Raw genomic sequence first — 13,811 nt, 5'->3', positions numbered from 1 at the left:
GAATTTAAAGAATGAACGAGCAACGCTTTAATGATTGACCAACAAAGTCACTTAAGAAATATGCAACAGTCCGGCTAAACCTGGAAGGAATAATTACATCACTTGAAACGATTGTTTCATTACTTAGAAATAACTAATTTGGTCAGAAACATGCCCTAAAGTGTACTTGCCAAAGCAGAAGTGATATTGTGGGATAATGTTTTATGCTACCTAGAGAATCAGAAGTTAGGGATATGTGTGAGTCCCATTCTTATGTCAAAACAAGCAGTTAGTGTATCAGCACGAGTGGATTCTTTTAGCACTTAATTCCAAAATTCAGCTTTTAATTTTTTTTTAAATGCTGGCAAATTTGAAATAGTAGTGAATTCCACAGATTCATGACCATTTGAGAAAAGTAATTCCTCCTTATCTGTTCTAAATCAGCCATCACTTAGCTTAAAACTTCCAGATTGCCACACAAGTGGAAACATCTGCTCCATATCTACCTTGTAAATCTTCTGTAGATCTTATATACCTTAGTTACATCTTTTCTCAACATTCTAAACTATTGCAAGTGTAGACATAAACTATTCCATCTTTCCTCAAAAAACTACACCACCCACCCCCACCCAGGCACAGCAACACCCTCTCAGTCCCCCTCAACCAGACTCAGTGACACCTTCTCATTCCTCTTAACCCAGACTCAGTGACACCCTCTTAGTCCCCTTCATCCAGGCTCAATGGCAATCTCTCAACCCACCTTACCCAGGCTCAGTGGTACTCTCTCAGCCCCCTTACCCAGGCTCAGTGGTACTCTCTCAGCCCCCTTTACCCAGGCTCAGTGGTACTCTCTCAGCCCCCTTACCCAGGCTCAGTGGTACTCTCTCAGCCCCCTTACCCAGGCTCAGTGGTACTCTCTCAGCCCCCTTACCCAGGCTCAGTGGCACTCTCTCAGCCCCCTTTGCCCAGGCTCAGTGGCACTCTCTCAGCCCCCTTTGCCCAGGCTCAGTGGTACTCTCTCAGCCCCCTTTACCCAGGCTCAGTGGTACTCTCTCAGCCCCCTTTACCCAGGCTCAGTGGTACTCTCTCAGCCCCCTTTACCCAGGCTCAGTGGTACTCTCTCAGCCCCCTTTACCCAGGCTCAGTGGTACACTCTCAGCCCCCTTTACCCAGGCTCAGTGGTAGTCTCTCAGCCCCCCTTACCCAGGCTCAGTGGTACCTTTCATCCCCCATCCTATCCAGCTGCAGTGGCACCATCGCCTCACTCCACCTGGGTTCAGTGGCCAGTCATAGCAGTCCCGCTCCCCCTCATGTGCACAGCGGCTGCACACTCCATCTGAACACTCAGACCCCTTGGAGTCCCTGGGTACCATTTATTGGTCCCTAATGTGTCCTATTGTCCTAAGCCTTATATGGGAACGCCAGCATGTGCAAGTCAAAGACCAGGTTGACATAGAAATCTCTCTCAGTTCATACACTGCCTCTGGGTAAAAACCAGAAATGGCAGCATCAACAGTGTTCCTACCACATGGCCTGCCACACTTAAAGACGGTGTCTCCCTATCAGTTAGAAATTGACTGCAAGCTCTTGCCTTACTGGTAATCCCCTACATTGAGTGAATAAACAAACAAGTCCTCCGACGTGTGAGACAGCAGAATCATGTTCACATTCTCAACCCATTGATAGTAATTATTGAACAGTGGCTGTCTCAAGTTGGGCCTGAGATTTAATGATAATGACAACAATGTATTTTCTTCAGCAGGGTTTCACTTGTGGTCTATTCAATAGTGCCAGACAGTTGTCTCGCTCAAAAGACAGCAAATTTACAATAACCACATAAACAAATGGACAGCACCTGAGGCAATGTTCTATTATGGGACATCAAATTATCAAGTTACCATCTAATTGTCAGAATTCAGAAAAAATGTTTATAATTACCGTGAGCACAAGCTCTCTGTTATAAAACTGAACACTCAGAGATAAAATGATAAAAACCCTAAACGTCACTCGGATTTAACTGATTTGGATATGCAGGCAAATGCCTTAAAATAAAACAAAGAAACTGCTGATGCTGAAAATTTGAATCAAAAGCAGAAATTGCTGGTGAAACTCAGCAGCATCTATGGGAAGAAAGCAGGTTTAATGTTTCGAGTCTGGGCTTGAAACATGAACTCTGACATCAGCCTTGTTAAACCGATTAATTCATGGCGGATTTTTAAAAGGTTGCAAGTAGCGTTAATGGATATGCAAACAGCTGACTAATATTGCAATGATCCAATATCTGATGTGCAACATTAACTATTCGTCTCAATTTTCCTTTGGTACATTTATTTTAAGGTAAGTAATTTGAATGCCCTACAGCAAAGGCAAATCACAATCTGGGAGGTGACACAGCCAATGAATTACACGACTATATCATCGATTCAATTAAACACTCCAAAGTTGGCATGCAGTGTCAAATTCAGTTCTGAAGAAGGGTCAGAGAACTTGAAAGGTCAACTCTGCTTTCTCTCCACAGATGCTGCCACATCCAATCGGTCTCTTTAATCAGGAAAGAAAACCTCACCTGCTGAGTTTCTCCAGCAATTTCTATTTTTGCTTCAAATTTCCAGCAACTGCAGTTCTTTATTTTCTTCCAATGTTGACATGGTCTGTGTCCTGACCTGAGGACTAAAAATTGGCATCACCCTTGTTAAGGTGTGAGGGTCATGATTTGTGCCCTGCACTTGTTGGTTCTAGTGGAGGGTAGCACATGTGAATTCAGTGACACCACCTCAGTTACCTGATCAATGCTACACTTGTCCCCACACCTCCTCCCTCACCCCCATCCCAGGCCCCAATATGACATTCCACATCAAGCAGAGGTTCACCTGCACATCCACCAATGTGGTATACTGCATCCACTGTACCCGGTGCGGCTTCCTCTACATTGGGGAAACCAAGCGGAGGCTTGGGGACCGCTTTGCAGAACACCTCCGCTCAGTTCGCAAAAAACAACTGCACCTCCCAGTCGCAAACCATTTCCACTCCCCCTCCCATTCTCTTGATGACATGTCCATCATGGGCCTCCTGCACTGCCACAATGATGCCACCCGAAGGTTGCAGGAACAGCAACTCATATTCCGCCTGGGAACCCTGCAGCCATATGGTATCAATGTGGACTTCACCAGTTTCAAAATCTCCCCTTCCCCTACTGCATCCCTCAACCAGCCCAGTTCGTCCCCTCCCCCCACTGCACCACACAACCAGCCCAGCTCTTCCCCCCCACCCACTGCATCCCAAAACCAGTCCAACCGGTCTCTGCCTCCCCAACCGGTTCTTCCTCTCACCCATCCCTTCCTCCCACCCCAAGCCGCACCCCCAGCTACCTACTAACCTCATCCCACCTCCTTGACCTGTCCGTCTTCCCTGGACTGACCTATCCCCTCCCTACCTCCCCACCTACACTCTCTCCACCTATCTTCTTTACTCTCCATCTTCGGTCCGCCTCCCCCTCTCTCCCTATTTATTCCAGTTCCCTCCCCCCATCCCCCTCTCTGATGAAGGGTCTAGGCCCGAAACGTCAGCTTTTGTGCTCCTGAGATGCTGCTTGGCCTACTGTGTTCATCCAGCCTCACATTTTATTATCTTGGAATCTCCAGCATCTGCAGTCCCCATTATCTCTATAACACAGGATTGATCATCTCCCTAGCTGTCCAGAGGATAAGTCCAATAAAACTTGGAAATGAGTGGACTGGTTTTATTGGACCTCTGTTTTAAAGTACAGAAGACAAGTCAGATCACTGTGTTTCAATTGTCAGTTGTAATGGTTTTTGTCTGCCTTAGGCAGAAAGTTAACAATATATGTTGCTGCTTGTTTTTCATCCTTTAAGCCAGACCCTGCCTCTGAATGGGAAGCTGCTCTGAGTAGTTAAAAAGGTGCTACTGAAGACTGCTGTCACCATTTTAAACAAAGAAAATGGGATTCAACTGCAGAGAGGGTGCTGCAGAGATATGAATGTGCTGTTGGAAGTCTCGTGTGGATTTGGGCAGATAGAGAGATATTCTGCATCCATTGGTGCTAGGAGATCCACAAAGACCACCTTCAGAATAAATTGGGAGCAAGTGACCAGAAGGATCAACTTCTGGTATCTAGACTCAGAAGTCTAGAATAAGAAGTCTAATAACTTAATGTGGGTGGGCAAGGTGAGCAAACGCAACTTCAAATAACATCTTCTACCCACGATACCACCAATTTCTGAGATTTCTCAATGCATCACACCTTCCTCACTTTCTCAGAAGCATCTCCCTGTACTTGATATTCCTGTATCTAGATACTCTGCACTCATGCTAGTGCCTCCAGCTGCACACCCACCTCTTGGTACCTCTACATATCTTTACTTATTTAGCTGTGGCAGGCATATCTCCCAAACACAGTCATTGATCTTCTCTTCTGTTCAATCTCCCTTACTCCTGCAGAGCTACAAAGTTAACAGGGTACAAGAATGCATGGGTGTCCTGTGAACAGTGGAGAGATCTTTCTCCACATCATTGGATCAATGAAATCCTTGGCACGCACCATAACTGGGAACATTTAGGATGAGAGTAAGTTCCTGTCTGGCCCTCTTCTTGCCTCCCAGCACTCTGTCTGCTTGCTGTCTGGCACAACAGGCAAACTGCAAATGATATGCCCATGGATCTCTTGCTTTCTGTGCCACCCCACCAGCAACACACAACCATTTCTCTTCTGATTTTCTGCTTTCAGATATTGAAGAGCTGCTGTCTGCCCAGTCGCAACAGCCCTGAGAAGAGGAGAGTAAGGGTAACAGCACAGCACTGAGGTGATGGCGTCATCATATGAGCTGACATTCAAATGATGCTCTTGATGATCTAACATACAGCAGAGTTCTGAAAACGCATATACACCAGGAAGTTGGGGGCACTGCTTGCACTGCCACTATGAAGACCCTATCACAGTGAAAGAATGTGAAAAAAATGTAATTCTAAGTTAGCGAGGGTATCATGAAAATTTTTGGCTCAATCTCTCTCTAATTTTTACAGATCTAGAGGCTTCGCTGTCTCACTATCTATTCCAGTTTTTGTTTAGATGGGTTATCTACCATCTCTACAATTCCTATGAAGAAATAGAAATGTGCTCTGTTAAATGCAGAAACTCACCACAGCACCTCTAAAAAAATCTGAGTGCTTTCTGACACTTTGCAATTGCACAAGTGCTTCCAGGTCGTTATAAAGTTTGAGCAGGACCCAACTTGCAGCTGAACATTTGGTTCTTTCTGAATGTCCTGTGAATTGATTGAACAATCTCAAGTGGTCAAAATTTGGAAGATGTTATATCAGCCAGTTAGGTTACGGGATGTCATCACAGGAACCATACATTGTTATTTTTCAAGGGGCTGCACCATATGGGCCACATCAGGAGATGCTGGTGTTGTAGGGAGCACCTTCTGGATCGGGTTTTGTCATTTTCATTCCCACCATGTGGCAATGCTATAGTTTCAAATTCCTTATCCACTGCATTCTGAATTTCAAATACTTTTGCTTTTCAGGAATATGCTGAGCTACACAAACTAAAAACTTAGAAGATGACATTAACATCCGCAATTGTGACATGATCATTTAGACATTAACAGTATCTCAGATTAAATAAACCAAGGATGATATTGAAACTCTTTCTCTGTTTTATGGACTCAAAGTGGGTTAGGAGCATGGGACCTTTTCAATTTCACTGGACTATATTCTGGACATAGCTGTGGTGGTCTTCAGGCATTCTGTATTTTGCACATGCTGATAAGGCGATTCGTGCCTACTTAAGGATCCACCTCCAAAAATGGTAAGAAACAGAGTGGCATGTATGAAGGTGAGCTTGACTCTATATTTCTGTTACCATACATGGTCCAACCAGCAGCCTTTATAAACCCTGTTGGAAGTTACTCAACAGAAAGACAGGTTTGCTCTGTAACATACATTACTATGGAGTCAGGAGGATGTTCTGTTTTGCTTAAAAGCTTTGTCATGAGACCCTTCCCATTTTAACGTCCCAAAAGAAGAAAAAAACCTCTCTCCCTCCCAATCCATCCATGGCTTTGTAACTCTGGTTTTGGGAGTGAGTTTGCCCCATATGAATGTGATCATCTCAAGCCTGAAGTTGTATTTAAATGATTGTCTCTGGTATTTCAGTGCTATACATAATGTCCACAATGTGCACTAAATCTGATATGCCGTGTTGAAGCTACAAAATAAAAATACAAAGTGGAGCAGACACTTTAGTTTACTTCAAAACTGCTGAACTTCTGAATTTAAGGGCATTGACCTGAATTATTACTTTTCAACCTAAGTGACTGTGTCAAGGAAACTAAATAGAGAAAATCCATAATCACAATTGACTTGACTGAGGCAAGAGTTCTCGTAATCAGCTTTTTCATTTTCAGTTCTGGTTTGATGGAGAGGTGCAAATTAATAGTGCAACATGTACAAGCTGCGACCTGCAAAAGCAACACTATTATATCACAATAAAGATGAATTCTAAATTACTGGTCTAATATGGAAAAGGTAAACGATTTCACAATCTCTCACACACATTATCTTATATCATTTGCTCCTCCGTCGCACGATATAAATGCTCCTTGTTTAGCCATAATTCATTTTATCCACAGCGTGAGAGGCAAGAAATGTGCACCCAGTTGTTACTGTGTTGATATTGTTTACAGCTATCTGTTTTATAACATTATTGGATAAACTGAAGTAGTTTTGAAGATCACTATCACACTAAAATATACCCCAATAGTTACAGGCCAGATGTACACTATAAGTCACTAATAAACGTAAAAGGGGATTCAGGAGAATTCTCCTTAGTAATTAGGATGTGTAGCTTACTGTCATATAAGATCATAAAACCATAAAATACAGGAGTAGAATTAGGTCATTCAGCCCATTGGGTCTGTTCCACCATTTGATCATGGCTGATATGTTTCCAAACCACTCTTCTGCCTTCTTCCTGCAACTTGTAACCCCCCTTACTAATCAAGAATCTATATATCTCTGTCTTAAGTATACTCAGAGACTTGGCCTCCACAGCCCTCTGTGGTAATAACTTCCACAGATTCAAAACCGTCTGGCTGAAGAAATTTCTCCTCATCTCAGTAGTAAAGGGTCGTCACTTCACTCTGAGTTTGTGTCCTCAAGTCCTAGTCTCTTCTACTAGGGGGAATGGTTTCTCCATGTCCACTCTATCCAGGCCTCTCAGCATTCTGTAAGTTTCAATTAGATCTTCCCCCATGTTTCTAAGTTCTATTGAATATAAACTCAGATGCCTCAACTGCTCCTTATTAGACAAGCCCTTCATCTCTGGGATCATTCTTGTGCTCCTCTGGAATTCCTCCAATGCCAGCACATCCCTCCTTTGACATGGGCCCTAAAAATGCACACAATATTCTAAATGCAGCCTGACCAGAACCTTGTATAGCCTCAGCAGTACACCTTAGGTTTTGCTTCCCCACCCTCCTGAAATGAATGCCAACATTTAATTTGCCTTTCACAATAAAACAATCAGAATAAATGCAGACAAGGACACGTCTAAACAAAATAATCAATATCAGAGTTTCTGCAGGCTATTTTTAAGCCAGATAAAAATATCTTGGATACAATGGATTCCACTCTTGGAGACAATAAGGACTGCCGATGCTGGAAGCCAGACTCTATAGGAGTGAGGCTGGAAAATCACAGTGGGTCAGACAGCATCAGGGAAGCAGGAAATTCAATGCTTCGGGCTAAAATGTTGACTTTTCTGGCCCTTTGATTCCAGTTCTAACTCTAGTAGTTTTTGAATAACTTTTTATGGAGCAGTAAATCTGCTGTCAACTGTGATGTTTGGGTTTTTCACTTCTGAGTTAGGAACATTTGGGTTTTTGGTCCCTGAAGTTAATTACTAACTCCTAAATATTTCTGTAGCCAAGATGATTCTGTTTTAAATAGTTTTTGAAGCCTACCTTTAGAATTCATGTGTTTTTTTTGGTATACATTTAGGGTTTTACAGTTGAGAAAGATAAACAAGTTTGGCAGGTCAAGAGAGGTTGGTCCAACTTAATGGAAAGATCTAAAGTTTGACAGAAAGATGTATTTTCCACTTTGTGGTTTGTGCTGTGAAGTCCTTAGATGAAGATAACTGTATAAACCAGTGCTCCTGAGAAAGACAGTTATAGCTAAACTAGATTCCCTCAAAGTAAAGAGTTAGTGAAAGTGCCAGGCCAGAAGTGTTGGGATAAAATTCTGAAGGGGTTTCTAAAGAATGTTTAGGCACAAGTTATTACAGCCCCAGGAAAAAATCTATCTGCACTGCCAGTCTATGGTTAAATTCAGAAGTGACCTAACCCTATCTAGATATTAAAGACAGACTCTGATGTGAGCACCTTACAATTGGTGTTTTTGGGGATGAGATAAGGTGTTTCCTTGGGTGCAGTACTGGGCTGTATTTTAAGTGCAATACAAAAGTCATTTTTTTCATTCAATCTATAAAGGAATGTTTTGAGATTAGTGAGGTTATATTGTTTGCATTTGTGTTTTAAGTAGATGGGTTGGTTTATCCTATTTTATCTGATTTTATTTTGATAATAAATTTCTGGTCTGTAGTTAAAATGAAATCTGCAGGATTGTTTCAGTGAAAAAAAAACCAAAACAAAATATAATCTATCAAGCCAAGTTTCAGTGTGGGAACTGATATGTCCAATAACAACATTCTCTGGGGTCATAGTACAACCCATGCATTGACGTAATTACTTGCATTCTTGTGAAGGACACAAAAGATTTGCTGGTATTAATGTTTTTTTTTGGCTCAGAATTTCTTACCTTTCTGTAGCCTGTACTTTTCAGCTCAAATACGTCAATTGTGAAGTTTGTCCGTCGACCGTAGTTATCAAACTGAACATTTCCTGTTAAGCCCTGGATCCGTACCTTTTAAAGCATACAAGAGAAAACAGATTCATTATAATCTCTGCTGGAATTGAAAATTACAGCACAGTTTGAGATGAAGGCAGTTTCTGTTCTAATTTTCTTTCCTCCTACCCTGCAGATGCTGACTAATTTTGAAATTCAGTTGTAAGGGGAGTGTTGGCCATTTTCCTATGCAGATAATTGTTAGAAAGGCACTGCCTGAAAGGTAGATTTTATTGTAACTTTCAAACATAATTGGATATATGCTCTCAACAGCAAAACTTGCCATGGGATAGGAGTAGGAGATTGGAACTAAACTGATGGTGTGCTCAAAGACCCAACACACAGGTCCAGAGATACTTAGACACACAACAGCATTCTGAATATTGCCCCAGCTCAGATCAGTACAGAATCATAAAGTGAAATTGTATTAATGTGACTTAGCTTCAGCAGTGCAATATCATTTCAAACCTCTCTTGATGGAGAGAAAAGATTTTGTTGAATGTACATCATCCAGCATCATAAAACATTTTTGGTACTACAAAATCCTTTCTTTTGAGCTAAATTGACTTGAAACATTTTCGGCTAAATGTTATTTATGCATGGTTCTTGGAATTCACCATTAAATGAAGACAGTTAATACCCATTGACGACAGGGGAAGATTTCCTTTGGGAGCTAACCGTGGTGAAACAGGAAGACGTACACTTTGTAAACCTGTTTATGGCTCTTCTTTGTGAACACATTCCCCATGTGTTGCCTTCGAAAACATAGGTAGCATTTCACTTTCTGCTGGGAGTGTTAAATTGACAAGGTTGAGAGCAGTACTGTAGCTCTTTCAGGTGCTGGCTCTCTGTACGGGATCACAGAATTGTGATGTTATATTCATTGCAATGAGATGGAAACTCACATTGCAAACTGTAATCTGATATTCTTCATTACAGCTGAAGTCATTACGTGTCCTGGCCACGAACAGTTTAGTTACAGCATGTTATATTCGCTACCTTCAAATATGCTCCTTGCACTACTCAGAAAGCTTATATTTCATATTGATTTTCAGCTACAGTTTTCATCTAACATCCACCCTTCAGGCATGTTAAAAGATGTCCTTCTGAGCTATTTTCAATGCTTTTTAAAAAATTATGTTCTTCTTTATGTTGTGCAATGAAGTGTACTAAAAGAGCCATTAGCTGACTCGTTCTCAGGCTTTTGTCATATTTGAATAATTTCAATATCTGTTTAAATAAAATTGTAGGGTGATGAAAACTGTGCAGGGATTTTTCTTTGTTCATTCCATACATGCCTGTGCTAATTATAACTTGGAGAACCTGCACTTACTCATATCTATGAATGAAATTCTTAAGTACATGATCTAATTCTTAAAAGCCTATTATTTCTCAGGTGGAAGAACAGGACTATGGAGCCTCTTGTGGCACAGTGATAGTATCCCTATCCTTGGGCTGGGAGGGCTGGGTTCAATCCCACCTGCTCCAATATTCCTCTTTCATGCAATTACACCAGGATATAGTTGGTTTATCATCTCATTGCTGCTTAAATTGTACTTTCTTACGAAAAACGGCTCTTTGTCCACATAACAATAACCACTGGATTCCAAAGCAATTAGTTAAATATAAAATGTTCAGAGATGTGTTGTGTAAACACAAACCTTTCTTCCTCAAAAGAATCAGTTTTAAACTGTACATTAAACAGGAAAACATACACAAACTGAAAAACCTTGAATCAATTTCCAATTTCAGGTTTCCTGACAGTTTAGAAACCCGAGTTGCAAACTTTTAAATTGAGGTGTATGTCAGCCATGATTTTGTGTATATTTATTTTAATTTCTTACAACACAATTATCTGCAACTCTGAGACCAAAGACACATGCATGTATATAAGGTTTAGTTATATCTTAATCAGCAGCAAGTCTGAGCTCCTGAATTTGTACATTTACTGAAATGGTAACAAGCCGTACTGAATTTGTAAAAGAGGAAATTTCATGCAATTTGCATACTGTCTCAGTTGTATAATATTGCACATTAAAACTGCATATATTGGAGTATATATCAATACGAATCCATCACACAACTGACTTGTTGATTGAATGTTTAGGCCAGGCTAGGCATGTGGAGAGAGATGGGCAGCTGGGGAAATTTTGCAAAATGGCTTCTCTTTTTCATTTGTTTCTGGAGCATGATTGGTGTTGGCTAAACGAGTACATATTGCCCATCCCTAACTTTCCAGGCGAAGGTGGTGGTGAGCTTGCTTTCTTGAACTATTGTAGCCTTTAGGTGTAGAAAAACACACTGGGGATTTCAGTACTCTGAGCAAATGACAGCAAAGGAATGGCAGTCTATTTCCAAGTCAAGGTGAAATGTAGTTCCAAAGGGAACTTGCAGGTTGTAGAACCCTCACGTACCTGCTGCCCCTCTCCTTCTCATCGGCAGAGGTCATAGGTTTGGAAGGTGCTATCAGAGGAGCCTTGGTACGTTACTGAAGTACATCCTGTAGATGGCACACATTGCTGCCAGTTTGTGAAGGGAGTGAATGCTGGAGGTGGTGGACATGGTGCCTACCTAATGGACTGCTTTAACTTGGGTGACAAGCTTCTCAAGTTCTGTTCAACTCATTCAGGCAAGTGGGGAGAACACTCCTGACTTGTGCCGTGTACTTGCTGGGCAGGTTTTGAACAGGCAAGTTACATGTGAAATAACTCCTAATCTCTGACCTGCTCTTGAAGCCCCTGTATTTAGGGGACTGATCCAGCTCAGTTTCTTGTCAGTTGTAACCCTCAGAATGTGGATAATGAGGGATTCGATGGTGATATTGTCATTGAGTGTCAAGGAGAGATGGTTAGATTCTCTTATTGCAAATGATGATTACCTGGCACTTGTGTGGCGCTGATTTTATTTGCCACTTATCAGCCAAACCTGGATGTGGTCTTGTATAACAGGGCGTATATTATCAGTAAATGTCAGTATAATAGGATGTTTACTGCAATACTGGCAAGGAAGAGAATACATCTGGTCTCTGAGTGTTCCAATATTAAAATATACAGATTTTAATCAGCAGTACAATGACCAAGGAGGCATGCGTTCTATATTTCCTGTCAGTCTCACATGACTTATATTCTACATCTCTGCCAGTATTAGATCCTCTGCCTCATAAATTCCAATTTTGTATCTAGAAATAAAGCTGAAAAAATTCTGCTCCCTACTACTACTTTTCATTTCAATTCACACTTTAATACTTGCTCTAATAAATTCCTGTCATTGTACTTTTGAAGAGCAGAAATATTAGGCTGGACAGCAACTTAGGGATGTAAGAGCAGAGCTGCCGTTTTGGCTCCTAGAGCCCACTCTGCCATTCTTAATCATGGCTGGCCATCTCGTTCAAAACAACTTTTCCACATGATCCCCATAATCTGAGTAGGACCTAGAAATCCATAGAATTTCTAATTTAAACATATTCAAATGGCTAAACTTCCACAGCTCTCTGGCGTAGAAAATTCTAGACATTCACATGCTCAGAATGACGAAATTCCTGTACATCACAGTCTTAAATGACTTTCCCCTTATTCCTGGACTGTGTCCCCTTGTTCTAGATGCTGCAACCAAGGGAAACATCCTTTTGACATCTATCTTGTCTAGGTCTTAATGAATAATATAAGTTTCAATGAGATAATTTCTTGTTCTTCCAAACTCTCAACAATACAGACCTAGTATCCTTAATCTTTCTTCAAAACACAATCTTGCCATTGCAGAAATTTCTGATGAACTGCCACTGCACACCATCTATGGAGAGTACATTTACCTAATGGAACAGAACATCTGAATGGTTGGCTCAAAGACCATGAAGCAAGGATTCTTTATTCCATTGGTAACGGGTCAACACAAACACAAAAGAAAATTAAGGTTGAGTAAAAAAGTGTTTACATGGGCCAAAGCCTGTGGTTTACATTACATTTGGGAATTCTTCGTCTATCTGCTTCCCATGAAGGTTCCTTCTCCCAAATACCCTCTATTTTGTAGAGAGGGTGTACTTAACTGCTCCATCTGAAAATACTCACCCCCCACCTCACCCCACCCACTGCCGCACCCCCCACATCTCCACAACTCACCATCACGACCTGCTCCTGGTAGTCCTGTTACACAGGTAGCAGTCACACCAAGGTGCGATAAAATTGAAGTGAGACATCTTTACTGTTCTATTCAAATCCTTCTGTGATAAAAAGACAATATGCTGCTTTCTACTTGCTTACTACACCTGTAGTTAATTTTCAGTGACTTATGAACAATGACATTCAGTTCCCTTTGGACATCAATATTTCCAAATCTTCCCTATTTTATGAAAAATGCTCCACCTCCATTCTTCCTATTAAGTTGGATAATCTTTTCTTAATCCTCATCACATTCCATCTGCTAAGGCCTACCCATTTCACACAGCCTGTCTAAATCCTCCTGAAGTATCCTTGAATCATCCACACAACACACAAATACCACCTAATTTTGTGTCGTCCACAAACTTGCAAATATTGCTTTTGGGCCCTACATTCAAGTAATCCAAATGGCTTGTGAACAGGAGAGGCCCAAATACTGATTTTTGTAGAATTCCACTATTCACAGTCATCCATTCCGAGGGTAACCCATTTCTTCTTACTGTTTTTTCCTCTTTAAGCAATCCTCAATTCATGCCAATATATCTTCCGTCGTCTCACATGCTCTCAGTTTGTTTACTAACTGAAAATCCAAGTACAGCACATTTGCTGGTTCCTCCTGCTAATAATATCGTCAAACACTGTAAAATCAAGGTTTGCGAAACATGATCTCCCTTTCATATGTGCAGATTGACCATGTCTAATCAGATAATTATTTTGTGTGTCTCGCAATCATTGCTTTAAAATAGTTTC

The 13,811-nt window shown here is 41.2% G+C and overlaps 1 protein-coding gene across 13 annotated transcripts in view; it reads right to left on the bottom strand.

Moving 5' to 3' along the window:
• The window catches only part of LOC125453697 (glutamate receptor 4), a 225,062-nt gene that overhangs the window by 94,781 nt on the left and 116,470 nt on the right, over nucleotides 1–13,811 (bottom strand). For all 13 annotated transcript variants that reach the window (XR_009445847.1, XR_007247817.2, XR_007247818.2 and 10 more), the window contains exon 8: nucleotides 8,821–8,925. Coding sequence is in view for 10 of the 13 variants with exons in the window: in XM_048533576.2 (XP_048389533.1) it covers nucleotides 8,821–8,925 (105 nt within the window). In the remaining 3 variants the exon portion in view is untranslated. The remainder of the gene's footprint in view (nucleotides 1–8,820; nucleotides 8,926–13,811) is intronic.

This window comes from Stegostoma tigrinum, chromosome 6 (genome assembly GCF_030684315.1).
Source record: "Stegostoma tigrinum isolate sSteTig4 chromosome 6, sSteTig4.hap1, whole genome shotgun sequence".
NCBI lineage: Eukaryota > Metazoa > Chordata > Chondrichthyes > Orectolobiformes > Stegostomatidae > Stegostoma > Stegostoma tigrinum.
The sequence above is the reverse complement of the archived record's forward strand: the minus strand, read 5'-3'. Positions and strand labels throughout refer to the sequence as shown.